The 18,575-nt window shown below is 61.5% G+C and overlaps 1 protein-coding gene across 5 annotated transcripts; it reads right to left on the bottom strand.

Moving 5' to 3' along the window:
* Window positions 1–1,659: 1,659 nt before the first annotated feature.
* Window positions 1,660–18,496, bottom strand: PDLIM7 (PDZ and LIM domain 7). Of its 5 annotated transcripts, XM_059860419.1 has the most exons (25): window positions 18,388–18,496; window positions 17,032–17,138; window positions 13,559–13,710; window positions 13,220–13,250; window positions 11,597–11,613; window positions 10,850–11,004; window positions 10,484–10,520; window positions 9,875–9,913; window positions 9,615–9,769; window positions 9,234–9,270; window positions 8,545–8,583; window positions 8,272–8,426; window positions 7,886–7,922; window positions 7,385–7,423; window positions 7,110–7,255; window positions 6,732–6,768; window positions 5,922–5,960; window positions 5,645–5,799; window positions 5,263–5,299; window positions 4,293–4,351; window positions 3,964–4,198; window positions 3,706–3,886; window positions 3,430–3,550; window positions 2,841–2,956; window positions 1,660–2,560 (listed from the first exon to the last, which is right to left on the bottom strand). In XM_059860419.1, the coding sequence occupies exons 2-25, from the start codon at window positions 17,134–17,136 to the stop codon at window positions 2,474–2,476; spliced, it is 2,211 nt and encodes a 736-aa protein (XP_059716402.1). In that variant the 5' UTR covers window positions 17,137–17,138; window positions 18,388–18,496; the 3' UTR covers window positions 1,660–2,473. The 5 variants fall into 5 exon arrangements, with proteins under 5 accessions (XP_059716402.1, XP_059716403.1, XP_059716405.1 ...); XM_059860420.1 differs by lacking the exons at window positions 8,545–8,583; window positions 9,234–9,270; window positions 9,615–9,769; ... (2 more) ...; window positions 10,850–11,004; window positions 11,597–11,613 and adding an exon at window positions 12,353–12,525; XM_059860422.1 differs by lacking the exons at window positions 5,263–5,299; window positions 5,645–5,799; window positions 5,922–5,960; ... (9 more) ...; window positions 10,484–10,520; window positions 10,850–11,004 and having other exon boundaries at window positions 18,388–18,495.
* Between the last annotated feature and the right edge of the window lie 79 nt (window positions 18,497–18,575).

Genomic DNA, 18,575 nt, shown 5'->3' on the forward strand with positions numbered 1-18,575 from the left:
TGGGACAGGGTGCCGCGGGCCCTGGCGGTGCCGTCCGCTCCCCCCACGCCCTCCTTACACCAGCATTTCCGAGCGAGGCCAGAGCCGGAGCCGCCCTAAGAGGCTCTGAGAGTTTGGGAGCAGCTGTGGAGCAGCTGCCGGGGCCAGCGCGGGGGCTGGGGCCGCGGCAGGCGCCCCACAAGCTGCTCAAATGGCTTTGGGGGTGGATGTGGTGGGACCCTGCTCAGGGATGTGGTGGGAGCTCTGAGCCTACCGCCGCCAGGCTTTGTTCTCGGAGCAGCGAGGCTGCAGCCCCTCCCCAGGCTCCACCTCCGCAGCCCACCCGAGACCCTCCTTCCGCTGCCTGTGCACAAGCTCCTCACATGGTGCGCAGAGCTGGTGGGCAAGAGATGCCCTTGGCAAGGCGCGGAGGCACCTTGGGTGGTAGAGGCGTCGTCAGGGTGGCCCAGAGGCAACAGAGAACCAACCAGAGCCAAGAGCACAGACCTTGCAGTGGCACAAGGGGATGCCTGGCTCTCCCCAGGGGAGCGGCAGGTTGGCTGTAGTACCCTGGCCCTGCTGGGCACCGCGGGGCTGATCTGGCAGAACCTGTTCCCAGACCACGCTACCGCAGCAGGCTCCGTCCCGCACCACTGCCTGCCCCTGCCCCTTTCCTACCCTCCACTCATGGATTGCTGTCCAGCCAAGTTAGGGTTGGTTCAGGGACTGCCCACGTGGGGCCACAGCCACCTCACCTTCCCCTGTGCTTCCTCTGACCTTGGCTGCACGGCTGGGACTCACATGGGGGCACTCAGCCCTGCTCCTGCCAGCCCTGCCAGACAGGCACCAGCTGTTTCTGCCCCTTGTTGCACCCGTGTCCTGCGGCTTCTCAGTGTGACCATCCCATTGCTGCCCAGCCCCAGCCTGTCTTTATCCCTCACTCCATCTTTGATGTGCTTTTGCACTCCTGGAACTGGCAGTGAGAAGACATGGCACCGCAGCCCAGATCTGGGTGATGCCAGGAGGCATTTGGCTTCCCACAGCCAGCTCCTGCCCCCGGCAGAACCTTCCAGTAGATGAGCAAGACAATTTTCCTTACAATTGCTCATCATGGCAAGAGCTGCAATTATTAATGACCGTTCCAGCTGTCAGAGTGGAGAGGGAGGAGAACACCCACTTCCCCACACCCGCTGCCCTCCAGCCTGTTCCAGCTGGAGGTACTGGTGTGGCCTCACCCCTGTCCTTGGGGACGGCAGCTGCATCGCGTGAGTGAGCGCTTGGCCGCTCCACGGTGGAGAACGCCCAGAGCTGGTGCACGTGGCCCATTCGTGCCCCACGGCTCCTTAACACCTCTACAGTAGAGAGAGACCACTGCCAGGCATACAGGGACCCCCACTAAGGTTTGACCCCTTCCCCATCTCTCCTTGCCCCATTTTGCCCTCCAGATTAGTCACTGTCTCCATCAGCAGTCCTGCCTACTACAAGAGGGACGACCCAGTCGACACAAGGGGTCAAGCCTGGGCTGACGCGGGCAGAGGAGGAGAAATCTGAGGCAAAGAGCTTCCCTGGAAAGCTGGAAGGAGCTGAGTCAGGCCCCAGAGGGAGCGGGATGAGGGCAGAGCATGACCTTCCCAGCCGGCCGCACCTCACTCGGCAAAACCACTGGCCTGGAGACAGGCAGCACTTGCAGAGACGTGTTTATTAAAGGCACTAAAAGCACCGTGGCTACATCAGGGCAGCCCGACCGGAGGGTGTGGTTTGGGGGGAGGCATCGGTGGCCCCAGGATGGCAGTGGCAGAGAGCTCTTTGGTAGGAAGCTGTGCCCAAGCCTTGCAGGAGCAGCCGCCTGGCTGGGCTGGCCATCAGCACACGCTGCCAGCCCACAGCTGGGCCACGCTGGGCTGGGGGTGATGCCAGCCCCAGGGGAGCAGTGGGCCAGAAGGGTGGGGAGCATGAGGGGCAGACACCCCCGGAATGCAACTGGGGCAGGAAACCACCGCAGCAGTTTGAGGGGTGCCTGTTGGGTTGTCAGGGCAGGGTCTCCAGCCCCAAGCACACAGCAGGGAAGGCTGGGGAGAGTGAGACAGGAGCTGGTCCTCACCCACTCAGGGAGGGATATGTAAGGAGTATTGCTGCCCCAGCACTGAGCTGCCAGGCAGCAAGGGAGCAGCCCAGCTGCGGCAGACCCTCTCCAATTCCAGCCTCAGCATGGTTGTGCCCACCATGCTGTGTGGCTCAGGGGCAGGAGATCCATGCAGCATCCCATTCCTAGGGCTCCTAGGGCCAGTTGAGAAGCATGTAAGAAACCACCCAGCTATAAAAGGCTCTGGACCCAGCACTGTATCTGGCTGGAGTTGAGCCAGGAGCTGCCAGGAAAGATGCAGGAGCAAGGGAAAGGGCCAAGGGCCCAGCCTGGCTCCCTGGGGCCAGCAGGGCAGGGGGAGAGGAGCATGCAGGGCCGGGACATGTGTGGGCACAGCTGGATTCCCACCCCTCACACATGGGAGAAAGCATGGCTCTTGCACAGCGGCTTGTCCTTCTTAGAGTAGAACGTCTTCCCTTCCAGGTTGGTCTGGCAGATCTGGGGAGGAGAGTGCAGGTGGTCAGGTTGGGGGGCTGAGTCAGCCTCTGGACCCTCCACAGCCCAGAACTGGTGTCATACAGGGACCTCCACATGGGTCTGGGACACTGCCAGGCACCAGAAGGCTCAGAGCAGAGTCCCAAGCTCCCAGAATGGAGGCAAGTGGGAAAAATCTTGTGGCAGCAGGTCCCTTGTGCTGCTGGTGTACCCCACCCAGAGCAGGACTCTCAGGGAGAGGGACAGGCCCTGGAACAGTCGGGGAGGGAGGCCCACTACTCACCGCACAGACAAAGCAAGTGTCATGCCAGCTGAACCCCAGCGCCTCCAGGAATCGGTCCCCAGCATCGATCTTGAAGTCACAGCCACGGCACTTGGTGCCAAACATCTTCTCATAGTCTGTGAGGAAAGGCAGAGCACAGGTCAGCACTTCCATGCACTACAGCTGCTCATCCCCAAGGAGCAGGGCTGCAGCTCAGCCGGGGTCCCTCAGGCACAGCCTGGGGACAACTCTGTCAGCCCCCATCCAGGTGAGATAATGCCCCAGACACCCAGGAAAGGTGCAGGGTGCCTCGGCCACCACAGGGCTCCAAGGGGAGGAGGAGAACCTCATCTCCCAGGATGCAGCAGTAGCTTTGATGTACATCCTCCCTCATTGCCATGGCAACACAGGAGCATGGCACTACCCTGCAGCAAGGGAGAACCAGGATAGAGCGCTCAGGGCTGTGGGACTGGGGTCTCCGTGCTCCCCACAGCCCAGGGGGAGCCCTGTAGAGCAGGGCAGCTCATGCCCCCAGCCCTGTGTGCAGCTACTGAATCCCAGTGGCGACCCAGGGCCACGTGAGGTGACACATGGGGTCCCTGGGTCTTACCTCTCTCGCAGTAGGGCTGTCCCTCCTCCATGTAGAAGGCTCGGTTGCGGATGGGAGTTTTGCAGGCGTTGCAGGTGAAGCACTGCACGTGCCAGGTCATCTTCAGTGCGTGCATCACCTCCTGGAGGGGAGCCACTGTCAGCCAGGGGCAGGACCACCAAGGGCAGGAAGGGACAAGGAAACCCCTGAGATGGACCAAGGTGGGAAGGGACAGAGCCAGGCACTCAAAGCAGAGGACAAGGACAGGAGATGGAGGGCAGGCTGCGGGACACTCACCCCAGTGATCTTCTTCTTGCACTTGGCGCAGCTGGGTGCGTAGCGCGTGTCGTAGCACTTGGGGCAGAAGATGGAGCCTTTCTCCTCAAAGAAGCCGCCCTCATCCAGCACCTTCCTGCACTGGCAGCAGATGAACTCCTCGGGGTGGTAATAATGTCCCAGCGCCACGAGGTACCGTCCCCTGTGGCAGGACAGAGCCACGTCAGCCACGCCGGGGCTCAGGAGGGTGGCGTGGCAGTGGTGGCAGCCGGGGCTCACCTGATGACCTTGTTGCACTTGTAGCAGAGGGGGGTGCGGCCGGGCCCCTCGGGGGCTTGCTGGGCCGCCTGCACGATGGAGCTGCGGTTCTGCATGGGGGTGGGCGTGGCCGGCTGGCTGTGCTTGCTCACCACCGTGCTCGTCTTGTCCGGGGCGTAGCGCTCGGCAAACGAGGGGTCCACAGCCCAGGGTGGGCGGCTGGTGGGGCTGGGGGTGGCACTGGGGGTCCTGGGGGCTGCACACACACACAAACACACACAAGTCTTAAGGAGAATGCTCCTGATCCCTTGGCAGCCCCTCCCCAAAAAGCCCAGAGATGTTTTGCTCACCCAGTCCGGGCTCAGACTTCATCGTTGCTCCTGGGGACGGGTCCGGCACGGAGACCTGGCTACAGAACAAGCAGTTAATCCAGCCTGCCCTGCTCGCCCCCACTGCCCAGGGGGTGCAGGCAGGGCTCCCCACCCCAACAAGCAGGAGGGAGATGGCCAAGCCCCCATGCCCAGCAGTAACTGGTTTAGTGATGAGGTACTGAGCCAAGGGCCTTCAGTCCTGCCAAGACACAGCACCCCCAGGGTCTCTGGTACCCACTGTGGTGGTCTGGGGAGTGGCAGGAGGGAAGGTTCTGGGCTTCTCCAGACTGACCAGGGATCCCAGGGACCACACAGACTTTGTCTGCCTACTAATATGTGATGATCATCCCCAGTCTCATTGGGGTGCAGGGGGGGACCTGGACATGGCCTGATGCAGGCAACCCCAGGGTCCAGCTCAGCAGTGCTGGGAACAGGCAGGGCAAGCCAGGGCTAAAGAGGCACAGCCCAATGAAAGAAGGGGGACAAGGAGAGAGGGAGAGCCAGTGGCTCTGTGCTTCTCCAAGACAAATTCAAAAAGGAGATGGCAACAAATCCAGCTTTTATTTGTGTCAGAGCAAACTGGGCAGAGCTGGTACCCAAGGGCCATGGCACCAGGACAGGAGGTTTTACAGACAGGTAAAGGCAAAAAACGGGGTGCTGTCCACCCCCCTGCCTGGCTGCACAGAACAAGGAACAAGCTAGTGACATCCACGAGCTCGGCCGCCCAGCAGCCCCACGCCAGGCTTGCAGGACACTGTGCCCAGGTCCAGATGCTGCCCAAATATCACAACCCATTGAGATTTGGCCAGTGCCATCAGCCACTCCCAGCCCACCATTTCTGGGGCACTACGGCGCAGCTCAGCATTCCCAGCTGAGGGGCAGCAATGCCCAAGGGGTTCTGCCCAGGACGTGCAGCCCCCCAGCTCCTGCTGCCACACACTCCCCTTACCTGGGCTTTCTAACAAACACATCATCATGATCCTCCACTGAGCGCAGCAGGAGAGAAAGGAGGAAACAGTCAGTCCTCACAGACAGAGGCCCAGGCACAACGAGGGGGGAAAGGGGGGAAAGAGGAAAACCAACCTCTCCTCCCACCAACCCCTGCCCCAAAACAAAGCCCTGCCCAGCCATAGGGCAGACCAAGACCCCAGACTGGTGTCACCACCATGAGACCACGCACAGCCCCACCAGCTCCCACTGACACAGCCACCCCACAGGGATCACATGGGGCCAAAACTAACACTCCAGTGTCACTCCAGATTCTGCCAGACCCTGGCAGCCCAGGGAGAGTCCAGCACCCCCGGGCAGTGGCAGGCCCTGTGGGGACTCACTCTCATCTGTGCCCGTCAGCTGGGCCAGTCTGCGGAAGGTGCGGGACTGGGAGGTCCCGGTGCGGGGCTGCCAGTCCTCAGCGTCCTCCATCAGTCGCAGCTTCCCGGGGTTGCACCCGGGGGTGCTGGGGGGCTCCAGAGGCTGCGGGGGCTGTCTGTGAGTGACAGAGGGCAGGAGCTCAGCCAGCACAAAGCACAGACCCTGCTCTGGAACAGGGAAGAACTCCAAAAGGTGCTCTGGCACATGGCAACATCCCTGCCAGACCCTGGCACTCACCGCTGCTCCACCGTGCCCCAGCTGGACCCATGGGCATCCCTGTGGCATCAGAAAAAATGGTGGCACAGCAGTCAGTGGCTGATCCATGGCTCAGCCCATGCTTTACATATGCATCCACAACCTCAGAGATACAAAAATCTCGTGGAAATGCTGACAGCATTCACTCCTGACCAGCCTTGCAGCCATTCCATGACCCAACATGATATCGTGCCCCAGGTACAGTGCCTGCCCTGTGACTCCAGAAATGCCCAGCAGAGTGTTGTGTCACCAGCCATCCCTACACATTGTGCTGCGTATTAACCTCCCCAGCTTGGTGCCAGCAGTGCCCAGTTAGTCTTGCCTGCACACCCATTTGGGGACAAACTGCCTGGCCAGTGGGTATCCAGGCAGGAACCTCCCAAGGTGAAGGTCAAAGCAGTGGCTGAGCACTGGGAGTGCCTGTTGTGGGGTGAGCACAGGGTGGGCTCTGCAGCTCCACCACCACCTCAGCTCTGGGAGAGGACAAAGAGGGAGAGAAGAATCCACAACAGGGCAAAGCGTTTGCCCAGAGTCATGAGAAGTAGTGATGCTGAGGGGAAATGAGCCAGCAGCACTCACCCAGCTCTGCCACACCAGGCTCACAGGACAATGTGCCCCAGGTGCAGGCACTCCCAGCACCTCCCAACATCCAATAGCCAGGTTCTCCCAGTGCCATCGGCCTCCTCCACTCCTTGTACGCCCAAAAGGCTAAGGTGCAGCTCAGCATCTCCAGCTCAGAGCCAGCAGTGCCCAGATACCTGGGACATGCAGCCTCAGCACATGCTCCCTTACCTGGGCTTTTTAACAATCTCATCCTCACCATCCTCCACTGCAGCAGGAGAGAAAGTGGGAGATGGCATCAGTCTGCAGTGACTGATGCCCAGGAAAAGCAGGAAAGGAAAGGAGGAAAACCAGCCTCCCCACCCACCATCCCCTCACCCCATCACACAGACCTGCTTGGCCATGGGGCAGAACATGGCCCCAGACCAGCAGCACCACCAGCCCTCACACAGCCCCAGGCAGCTCCCGCTGGCTCAGCTGCCCTCCAGGGGTGACCTGGGGCCAAAATCAAACTCCTGATGCCACATCACACTATTGCCTCTCCCAGCTTCTGGCTATACCAAAACAGTCCCACATCCCCAGGCAGTGGCAGGCCCTGTGGGGACTCACTCTCATCTGTGCCCGTCAGCTGGGCCAGTCTGCGGAAGGAGCGGGACTGGGAGGTGCCGGTGCGGGGCTGCCAGCCCTCAGCGTCCTCCATCAGTCGCAGCTTCCCAGGATCACACCCAGGGGTGCTGGGGGACTCCAGAGGCTCCCTGTGAGTGACAGAGGGCAGGAGCTCAGCCAACACAAAGCACAGATCCTGCCCAACACTGCAGCACAGGGCAGTGCTGCCAAAGGTGACCTGGCACATGGCAACACCTCTGCCGGACTGTGGCACTCACCGCTGCTCCACTATGCCCCAGATGGACCCATGGGAATCCCTGTGACATTGGAAAAAACAGCAGCACAACAGTCACTGTTTGACCATGCCTGCAATATGCACCCACAGCCCCATGGAGGCACGAGCCACATGGAAATACTGACCAGCAGCCTTGCAGCTGCTCCACAGATGCACTGGATACAAAGCACCAAGACCAGTTGCTGCCCAGCACCTCCCAACATCTCCAGCAAGGTGTTGTGATTGTCACTAGCCACCCCTACCCAGGTGGGTGCCTGGGGCAGGACCCTCCTGAGGTGACAGTCAGAGCAGTGGCTGAGTGCTGGCAGTGCCCACTGTGCAGCTCTGAAAACACCTCAATTCTGGGAGAGGGGACAGAGAGGGAGGGGAGAACTCCCAGCAGTGCAAAGCACACCCCCAGAGTGACTGCAAGCAGCAAGGGTGAAGTGGTTGTGGGGGCTGAGCCTGGCATGGGCACCTTATGGCTCCTGCTGCTGCCCCTTACCTGGGCTTTTTAACGGGCTCATCCTCACCATCATCCACTGAGGACACCAGAAGAGAGAGGGGGAGATGGAGTCAGTCTGCAGCAACTGAGGCCCAGGCACAACAGGAAGGAAAGGGAAGGGAAAGGAAGGAAAAATGCCCTTTCCTCCCACAGCCCCCCTGCCCCAACACACAGCCCTGCCTGGCCACAGGGCAGAGCACAGCTCCAGCCCAGCCACATCATCACGAGCCCTGGGCAGCTCCTGCTGGTTCAGATGCCACAGAGGGCCTAAATGGGGCCAAAACCAATGCCCTGCTGTAACAACACACCACAGCCTTTACCAGCTGTGCCAGCAAAGCTGGGCACACATGGGCAGTCAGGCAGTGCCAGGCTCTGCAGGAACTCACTGCTGTTTGCTCCCACCAGCCGGGCCAGTTTGCGGAAGGAACGGGACTGGGAGGTCCAGGTGTGGGGCTTTGAGTCCACAATGTCCTCTAACATCCGCAGCTTCACAGGGTCACACACAGTGTCACTGGGGGGCTCCAGAGCCTGCGGGGGCTGCCTGTGAGTGACAGAGGGCAAGAGCTCAGCACCAGGATTGGACCCTGCTCTGGAACAGGGAAGCATCCCTGAAGATGCCCTGGCACATGCCAACACCTCTGCCAGAACCTGGCACTCACCGATGTTGCCCCGTGCCCCAGTTGGACCCATGGGCATCCCTGTGGTATCAGAAAGAATGGTGGCACAGCAGTCAGTGTTTGACCAGCCCATCCCTCCCCACACACATCCACAGCCGCAGAGACGCACGAGCCTTGTGGAAATGTTGACAGTGTTCACTCCTGATCAGTCTTGCAGCCATTCCCTGGCCCCATATGACATTGTGCCCCAGGTCTGGTCTAGTTCCCTACCCTGCAACTCCCAACACCCCCAGCAAGGTGCTGTCAGTGCCACCAGCCACCCCTGCCCACTGTGTCCAGCACACTGTGCTGCATCTTGGCCTCCCCAGCTTGGTGCCAGCAGTGCCCAGCAGGTCCTGCCTGCACACCCAGCATGAGGACACCACATCTGGGACAGCCTGCCTGGCTGGTGGGTGTCTGGGCAGGACCCTCCTGAGGTGACAGAGCAGTGGCTGAGCACTGGCAGTGCCTGTTGTGGGGTGAGCCTGTGGCTCTGCCAACAGCTTGGCTCTAGGAAAAAGGAAAGGACAGGATAGAGGGTGGAGGATAAGGAGAAGAAAGAAGAAACAGCAACAGGGCAAAGAGCTTCCCCTGAGTGACTGCAAGCAGTGAGAGAGAACAAGCCTTGTGGGCTGAGCCCAGGGTGGGCACCCTGTGGCTCCTGCTGTTGCCCTGGCACATGATCCCCTTACCTGGGCTTTTTAATAAATTCATCCTCACCATCCTCCACTGAGTGCAGCAGGAGAGAAAGGGGGAGATGGAGTCAGTCTGCAGCAACTAAGGTCCAGGAAAAGCAGGAAGGGAAAGGAGGAAAACCAACCTCTCCACTCGCCTGGCCCCACTGCAACAGCCCTGTCTGGCCACAGGGCAGAGGACAACCCCAGACCAGCAGCACCACCACAAGCCCACACACAGCCCCGGGCAGATCTCGATGGCTCAGCTGCCCTCAGGGCGTTAAGTGGGCCAAAACCAACAATCCCAGGTGCTACATCACCCCACTGCTCCTCCCAACTTCTGGTTACCCCAAAACAGTCCCACATCCCCAGGCAGTGCCAGGCCCTGTGGGAACTCACTGCCATCTGTGCCCGTCAGCTGGGCCAGCTTGCGGAAGGAGCGGGACTGGGAGGTGCTGGTGCGGGGCTGCCAGTCCTCAGCATCCTCTAACATCCTCAACTTCCCAGGATCACACCCGGGGGTGCTGGGGGGCCCCAGAGGCTGTGGGGGCTGCCTGTGAGTGACAGAGGGCAGAAACTTCAGCAAGCACCAAGCACAGATCCTGCTTCAGCACAGGGCAGTGCTGCCAAATGTGCCCTCACCAGACCCTGGCACTCACCACTGCTCCACTGTGCCCCAGCTGGACCCATGGGCATCCCTGTGATGTTGAAAAGAACGGTAGCACAACACTCAGTATTTGACCACGGCACAGCCCATCCCTCACAAACGCACTCCAGAAGTGGGAGAAGTCGGAGACACTCAGCCAGCTCTGCCCTGCCATCCCACAGCCCCATGCCAGGCTCCCAGCACACTGTCCAGCTGCTGCCTAGCACCTCCCAATACCCCCAGCAAAGTGTTCTCAGTGCACCAGCCTTCTTCAGATCTCTTTTCCTCACAATGGCAGAGCTTGGCCTCCCCAGCTTGGTGCCAGCGTGCCCAGCAGGTCCTACCCAGCACAGTACATCTTGTCTGGCTGGTGGGTGTCCCGGCAGGACCCTCCTGAGGTGACGGCCAGAGCAATGGCTGAGCTCTGGCAGTGCCCACTGAGGGGTGAGTTCTGCAGCTCCACCAACAGCTCAACTCTTGGAGATGGAGAGAAAAAACAGCAACAGAGCAAAGAGCTTCCCCTGAGTGACTGCAAGCAGCAAGAGAGAACCAGGTGTGTGGGCTGAGCCTGGGCTGGGCACCTTGTAGCTCCTGCTGCTGCTCCAGCACACGCTCCCCTTACCTGGGCTTTTTAACAAGCTCGTCCTCACCATCCTCCACTGAGCACAGCAGGAGAGAAAGGGGGAGATGGAGTCAGTCTGCAGCAACTGAGGCCCAGAGACAGCAAGAAGGGAAAGGAACAGGAAAGGGCCCTCTCCTCCCACTGCCCACCTGTCCCAACACACAGCCCTGCCTGGCCATGGGGCAGAGCACAGCCCCAGCCCAGCCGCACCACCACGAGCCCACACAGCCCCAGGCAGCTCTGCCTGGCTTAGCTGCCCCACAGGGCCACAACCAACACTCCATGAGGCACCAAAGCCTTTATCCAGCTCCAGTTTCCCCAGCAAAGCTGGGCAGTCAGGCAGTGCCAGGCCCCGTGGGAACTCACTGGCGTCTGCGCCCACCAGGCGGGACAGTTTGCGGAAGGAACGGGACTGGGAGGTCCAGCTGGGGGGCTTTGAGTCGTCAATGTCCTCTAACATCCGCAGCTTCACAGGGTCACACACAGGGGTGCTGGGGGGCTCCAGCAGCTGTGGGGGCTGCCTGCGAGTGAGAGCCATCTGTCAAATCTGACAGATCTCCTGGGGTGGTCCCCTGCCTTCCCCAGCACAGAATCACAGCACACCAGTACCAGAGATGTCACACCTTGTCTTACTCCCCACCCCACAACTTCTCCCTCACAAAGGCTGGGCCTGTGAAGGACTGACTCTGGAATGACCACCACCATTCCTGGCGATTTGAAACTGACCACAAGGGCCAGAAGGAGAAAGGACAGAGCAAGAATAAGCCAAGGTCAAATAACACCATCAGGGAAGCTGCACCACAGCCGTCTATGGCAGTGGCACCTGGCCGTGGGCACGGTGCCCAGCACAGCCCATCAGCCCTTGCCCAGCACAGCCACATCTTGGAGAACAGGGAATGGATCACACAAGGACACTCCAGGGACCCAGCAGCTGGCAGACAGGCAGCTGTCCCCTCTACACTGGGGACAGCTTGGTGCCAGCAGTGACCCACCCACATGGGCAGAGCAGCACCTGCTGCCCATCCCCAGGCTGGCCCTGCCCTGAAGGACAGGGCACTGGCAGGGAAGAGGCATGCAGGGAAGATAGAGAGAGCAGGTAAAAGGCTTACTGACTTGTCAAGGCTCAGCACCTGTAGGGAGAGGGAAAGAGAAAGGGAGAAGAGAAAGAAAGAAAAAGGAAAGTGAAATTAGACCTACAGCACCCAAGAAGTTTCCAGAGCTCACCTATGGCCTGCATTAGCCCCCTATCTCTGAGTCTCACACCCAGCTCACCCAGGGCTGAGAGCACACTGGAACACAGGGGCAGATGCCAGTGGACCAGACTATGCTCTCTCAGCCCCTAGAACAGGCCTGGATGCCCAGGGTAGTCAGTGCCACATCCTACCCTGTTGCCCAGCTCCTGGGCACTACGGCAGCTCTGGCAGGAGGAGCAGGGACCAGCAGCTGCTGCACATATGCAGCAGAACTGGGGAACAGTGTGGCAGGGATGGAGGCCATCACTCTGCCCAGCCCCTTCCTGCAGCCAGGGGAACGGCAGGACTTCCCCAGGCAGGCACCAGCCAGTGGTCACAGCCAGCCACCGTTTCCCTGCCACTGCAGATGCCAGCCAGTGTCCTGCTACAGCCACCATGTCAAGCCTGGCAGGAGCCCCCACAGGCTGACATGTCCCCGAGCAAGGGCCCGGCACGAGCGTGGCTGTGTGTCCCCGTGTGAGACAGCTCTGTTGTGCCACCTCAGCACCAGCCACCGGTTGCTCCGGCACGGGCACTGTCACCCGCTCCCACCCAGGGTGCCTGGCATGCAAGGCGCAGCAGGGCGGGGCAGCAGGCTCCCCCCGATCCTCAGGGAGCAGGATGGACAGCAACATACCCGTTGTGCTGGGGGGTGCAGGCGGGCGCCAGGGGCGCGTACGTCACGGGTTTCGTCACCAGCCCGGGCCGTGGGTTCGGAGGTGAGCTGGCCCCGAAGGGCCGGGCTGTTTTGTTGAGGGCGGTGCTGGGAGCGAAGTTATATTTCAGGGGTTCAGAGCAGGGGAGTGAGTCCTGAGCGAGACAAAACACACAGACACGGGCTCACACGTCAAGCAGCATGCAAGGGGCAGCCCTGGGCCAGGCAGCGCAGCAGGCAGCCAGGGAGGAAAGCCGGACAGCACGTGCACCTTGGAGACCAGGCTCTGCCAGGCTGGCACTCGCTCCACCGGGCACCTGGCCCAGAGACAGCAGGTCACAAACCCAGCCTGAGGGTCATTTGAAGATTAGTAGGTGCCCCGGACACTCGCTGCTGTCCGTGGCAGGGCAGTGCATGCACACACGCCAACTGCAACTGTCCCACGGCACAAAGCTGAACACATGCAGGTGGCTTCTGCCCAGGAGCCACCAGTTACCAGCCCCAGCCCTGCCTCCCTGTGCCAGGGCACTCCCCAGCACTAGCAAACATGGTGCTGCACCTGCCCAGCCTCCTCCCCTGTGCTGGCCCCTCTGCATCCCTGCCCACACCCAGCACCAGCAGGGGCACAGACAATCTGGGCTCAGGAGCCTACTTGCAGGTCCTGGTCCCTCTGATCCTCCACAGTGTCAGAGGTCAGAGCTGCTCCTTCAGCTGGGCTTTCTAGACCTTCAAATACACCACAGCCCCCTAAAAGCCCCAAGAGCAAAGTCCATTTGTTTCACTACACTGAGATTCCCTTCCCCTGAGATGAGGCTGAGCTGCCACTGCGGCACCAGGAGCAACACGTACCTTCTGCGGCTTCCCCAGCTGGTTCTGGGCTCTGCAAGAGAGAACACAGATGGGCAGGTACTGGAGCTGGTCCAGACACCATCAGCATGCCGGTACCCCAGGGATGCAGCACCCAGCTGAGGGGAAACATGGCCAGCTGGCACTGCCCTGTGGCTTGCAGTCAGGTTAAGCCCTATCCAGGCAAGCGGAGCCCTTCGACAGAGCCAGGGACTTCCAGGCTCTAAGTAAGGAGCAGTGATGCTGGGAGATAGTGATACCAGAAGGTGGCACTGGGCAGAGGGCCCTGATTACACTCCAGGCATACCAGAGCCCCATGTTTGAGGGACCTACGATTCCTACCTGCTCAAGGTGAGGCAGAGCCTGTCCCCACAGGCACGGATCCTATTCTGGGCCTCGATGTGTGTCATGGCACTGGTGCTCTCCCCGTCGATGTACAGCACCCAGTCGCCCACTCCCACGCCGGCCTGGGCTGCCTTCCCACCCAGAGTCAGCTGCAGGACAGACAGAGTTAGGGAGAGCTGGAACAGTCAAGCAGTGACATGGGAGGAGAGGGACATCCTCATGAGGGCAGGGGCCTTCCAAGGCCCAGGATCCCCAGCCCAGCACAGGACACCACACAGATCTGACCCAGGGGAAAGCGGGGACCCCCAGATTACTCCCCATTTCCCAGTGCATGGGCCCAGAGCAGCCTCTTCCCCTTGGCAGCAGCAGAAGGCAAAGCACTTCTCCAGGGCACTGCCCAGCCCTTGCCCTCTGGCATGCCTGGGGACCCTGCCAGTACCCCAGGGCCTCATTGCCGTGACGCCAAACACGGAGGCAGCGCTGCCTCAGCCTCGAAGCCCAGCCACCCCCTGGAGTCACCCCTGTGGTCCCAGGGCAGGAAGAGAGCACAGTGAGTCAGGGCCCCCTGGGCAGCCCACATCTCACTGCAAACCACAGGCATGTCCAGCCCTTCGCCTGGGGTGGGGAAGGACAGGGGAGGCACCCCTCGGGCACTCCCCCAGCCTGCACTCCCGTCCCGTTCCCACCAGGCACAGACATTACCTCATTCCCACAGAGGAGCAGGAGCCCTGCCGGGGCAGGGAGACACCCGCCCCCATCATCCCGCTGGGACAGCCGGGAGTACAGCCACAAACTTCCCTTCCCCTGGCCACGGTGCCAGGGGTGCGCCTTGGCCCTGCTATGGCTCCATGGCATGGCTGAACGTCAGCCCCGTGCTGGGAAGTGGAGGCTGCCCTCTCCTCCCACCAGGGATGCACAGCCAGAGGCGAGCAGGGCCCAGAGCACTGCACACAGCTCTCAGGCACTGACAGACAGACAGACGTGGGCAGGCTGCAGCCATTCCTGCTCCTCCAGCATGGAAGAACTCGAGGCGCTTGGACCCAGACCAAGTATTTCCTCAAGTCCTGTTCGACATGAACATAAAAGGAGCGAGCCAGATTCCCAGCACTGTCAGAGGGCTGAAAAATCCTTGCCACAGAGTCCCGGCCCCTCCTTGCAGAACCCAGCTCACCCTGGAGTCACATATCCCTACTCTAGGCCAACACCAGCCCTCCATGCAAGGTCAAACACCACATATAGACTGGATGTGGCCCAGCTAAACCTGCATCCCACTGCTATTCCCAGCAGGACATGGGTACTCCCACCCCGTATCCCCACACTGCCCTCCCATTCCTCCAGCCTGGCACAGGAGGGTGTCCTCAGCAGCAGTGATGCCCCCAGCTCCTGGCCATGCTGCTGCAAGCCCCAGCTTGCTGCCCTGGAGGGCTGGGGAAGGCACGGGGCAGCTGCATGGGTTTGGAGGCAGGAGCAGGAGTTGGGAGAGGTTTTCACACGACTGCCCAGGAAGGGGAGAGCACGTCAGGCTGCGTCATGAAGCCTCACCCAGCCTGGTCAGCACTTCCCGTCCCCCTCCATGCCAACGTGCAGGAAACCCCTTCGACAGGTGCCAGCACAGCCAGAAGCCATGGCAGTGCCAGCCCTCCTACTTCCCAGCCAGACCCGCTAACCAGGGCTTCCTTCCTCCCCTCTCCACCCAGTCTTTTGTTCCCCACACCTCCATCACCACATCCAGGTGCTCACCTACTGCCCTGTCCAGAGGCATCCAGGACAGAGCCCCCCCTCAGTGCTTTCCCACCAGTAGCACCCAAGTGTCTCTCCTCTTTCCCAGCTGGCAGATGCCAGGATGTGCCACGCAGCATCCAGCTATCCAGACTGCAGTCCCTATCCCAGCTCCAGCACAGGGATCATGGTTTACAGCCTGCCTAGCCAGGGTGCCAGCAGCCTAGAAGAGCCCTGTGCCACAGGAGGTACATGTCAGAGGGCCATGGTGGCACCTCTTTTGTATGATCAGTGAGCTGAAACAGCCTCACTGCTCACCCAGGAGTGCCACAGCGATGGACACAGCTGAAAGCCAAGCCAATGGACACACCAGCACAGTTGTCCTGTGCTGTGCACCCTTGCAGACCTGCAGAGCAGGGCCCCACTGCAGCCCACAAAGCCAGGGCAGGATGCTTCCTTCCAGCCTGCTGTGGCAGGGCCAGCTCACGGGAAGTAGTGGCCAAGGACAGCAGCATGTTCTGGGTCTGGGGATGCCTCTGGAGTGCAGAGCAGCACAGGCTCACACTTTCCCATCAGAGCACACCACACTGCCATGCAGCCCAGCCTCACCAGAGAGCCCCAAAGCTGGCTGCATCCCCAGGGAATGTCCTTGCTGCTCCTGCCCTGCCCAGGACGGCAGCACTGCCCAAGCCTCACCAAGAACTGCTTCACGAGGCCCCTGCCCCAGGCTCTGGGAGGCTCCTCCATCCAACCAGACCCTTTGTTAAGAACTGGCTCGCAGCCAAGAGAAACATTTTTTAGAGAATAAACTCGCTGAATCTGTCTCTGCGTGCTCAGCAGAGATCAGCAGGCCCCAGGGCAGCGGCACAGGCGACTCCAGCCTCACACAGTGCCCTCAGGGTCCGTGCTCCATGCCGGGATGCTGTGGAGATCTGTGCCCTCTGGGGCAGGTGTGCAGTGCCCGGCTCGTGCCAGGGGCAGGTCCCCACGCAGCACTCGATGCCACAAGCAAAGCTGTCCTTTTTGAAGCAGCGTCCGTGCCAGCTGCCCCAGCGCCAGCGGCGCAGGCGATGCAGGCACATTCCAAGGCTTATAAGGCAATTGCGTGGCCAAAGCTGTGGCCAGCACCCGCCCAGGGACGGGGACCTGCACACAGAAAGGGTCAAACCCGGGAACATCACAACGGGAGAGACTCAAACCAGCGGCCACGGCACAATTAGCTATGGCACAATGGCTCTCACTAGAGAAATGGGAGAGTTTAGTGGAGAGAGTCACATCCCTGTGCAGGCAGCAGTGCAGCTTCCTCCTCTCCATGCCCATTTCAGGAGAGACCTCAGGCACAGAGCTGGGAGCTGTGCTGTGGAAAGGAGGGCAGAAGGGCACTGGCTCGGTCCGGGGATGCCAAGCCCAGTGATAGGGTGCAGACCAGGAAGCCAGTCCCACATCTCAGAGAGCAGATCCCCTCCTGCTGTGGTGGGAACACTCCGGAAGGGGCCTCCCCTGCCCCCCTCTGCAGAGGCTGTGCAGAATTTCGTGTTTCTGCCTGCAGCTCTCTGCCCGGAACACCCCCGTGCTGGGCTGCAGCTGATAAGGGACCAAGGAGGCTATGTGGAGCTAGGCAGGGCAGGATGCAGCATTCCCGGGGCCCCATCTCATCCAAATCCCCCGTACGGCTCTGCCTCAGCCACTGTGGCCTCCCTCCCACAGAGGCAGGAGGAAGGATGGGTGTCACCAGCCTTAGTTTCTCTTACCCTGGAGATGGAGAGCGGCATGCTGAAATCCTTCCCTCCCTGCAGCCTGAAGCCCCAGGGTGCTGGCCCATTCAGCATCACCTTGTAGGACTCCATGTCGCCCATCTCTACAAGAGAAGAGGGTGCGATCCCAGTGTTAGGGAATGTGGAAACAATGCAGGGATAGCATGCGAGGAGAGGGCTCGGTGCCTGGCAGGGTAGGACTGGAGGCAGGTCACATTTCCAGCTGTAACTCCACCCTTACCATCCTACATTGTGGTTAGAGACGCACCCCAAATCCATCACCATCTCCTCCAGCAACGTCAGAGCTGAGGGGCCCAGGCTAACACTGACACTGACTAGTGCCAGGGAGCCAGGCACAGCCCTGCCGCCACCCACAGTGGAGTGTCTGTGGGCTCTGCTCTGTTCCCAAACCTGAGATGTGCTCTCCTTTGCAGCACCCTAGGAACTTCTGCTGCTGAGAGGCAAGGCTGTTCAGACCACAGAGGAGCAACAGCAGGTACAGAACGATAGGAACCAGAAGCATTTTTGCCGGATGAATTAGCAGCAGCAGCACAGGAGCTGCGTGATGCCACCCGAGGCGCTGGCAGAGCTGCCGGGCTAGCGCTCCGGCAGCCGGCCCAGCAGATGCTCCCTGGGAGCGAGCCCATCTCCGGGGCTTCGGCAGGAGGGAATCCCGGCGCTCCCCTGCCTGACAGCTGTCAGCCGGCCAAGACTCCGGACAGACGGGCCAGCGCCAGCCTCTTGTTACCTTTTACCTGGAAGAAGCCGCCAGACCCCTGCGAACGGCCCCAGGACCTTCCTCCCGAGGGGGGACAGGGCCGGCTGCGGGGCTCCCCACGCCTCGCACGGGCCGGCCGCAGGGCCGGGGGCCAGCGTGCCCCCGCTCTCCCCGGGCCGGTGCGGTCTATATAAGGCGTGTAAGACGACACCAGCCCGCTCCCCGCTCGGGAGGGCCGGGGGAAGAGCTGCGTGTCAGGCATTCCCGGCGCCCGGGAGCCGCGCAAGCCCCAGTGAGGCGCCGGGACGGGGCGGCCCGGAACGGGAGGATACCTCCCACCCCTCCCCGGCGGGACGGGGCCCGACTGCACCGGGGGTCGCCAGCGTGCACAGGCTGAGCAGCTGTGCTTATTGTTGGGAAGCCCCACCCTGACCCGCGGGGGGCCTCGGGACCCCTCCCCATCCCACACCGCCGGGGACGGATCGGGGACGCCGGCTCTGCCCCGAAAGGGCCCGACCCTGACCACCCACCTTCCCCTTAAGCCAGGCCTCAGGCCTCAGCCCTCCACCCCTCACGCCCCCATCCCTCCGGCAGAGGACGGAGCCCCCCGCCACGGCCCGGCTCCCCGGACTCACCCTCGGCCAGCGGGGCCCGGCGAAGCGGACGGGAACAGAGCGGTGCGGGCCGACGCGGGACTCGAACCCGGGCACCGCCCCCGCCCAGCCCGGCCCCACTATATATAGGATCAGGAGGGGGCGGAGCCAGCGGGCATTTCGGCCAATCACCGTGCTCGCCTCTGCCTGCTGGGGCGGGCACGGCGGCG

This window comes from Haemorhous mexicanus, chromosome 15 (genome assembly GCF_027477595.1).
Source record: "Haemorhous mexicanus isolate bHaeMex1 chromosome 15, bHaeMex1.pri, whole genome shotgun sequence".
Taxonomy (NCBI): domain Eukaryota; kingdom Metazoa; phylum Chordata; class Aves; order Passeriformes; family Fringillidae; genus Haemorhous; species Haemorhous mexicanus.

Bases quoted from the DNA above. Each gene is read 5' to 3' on its own strand.
- PDLIM7 (XM_059860419.1), bottom strand. From the start codon at position 17,136: ATGGGCGACATGGAGTCCTACAAGGTGATGCTGAATGGGCCAGCACCC. The intron at 13,251-13,558 runs GTAGGAATCGTA...TCTCTCTTGCAG, and splicing joins CTCTGCCTCACCTTGAGCAG to AGCCCAGAACCAGCTGGGGA. The intron at 7,424-7,885 runs GTAAGGGGCAGC...CCAATGTCACAG, and splicing joins GAGCCCGTTAAAAAGCCCAG to GGATTCCCATGGGTCCATCT.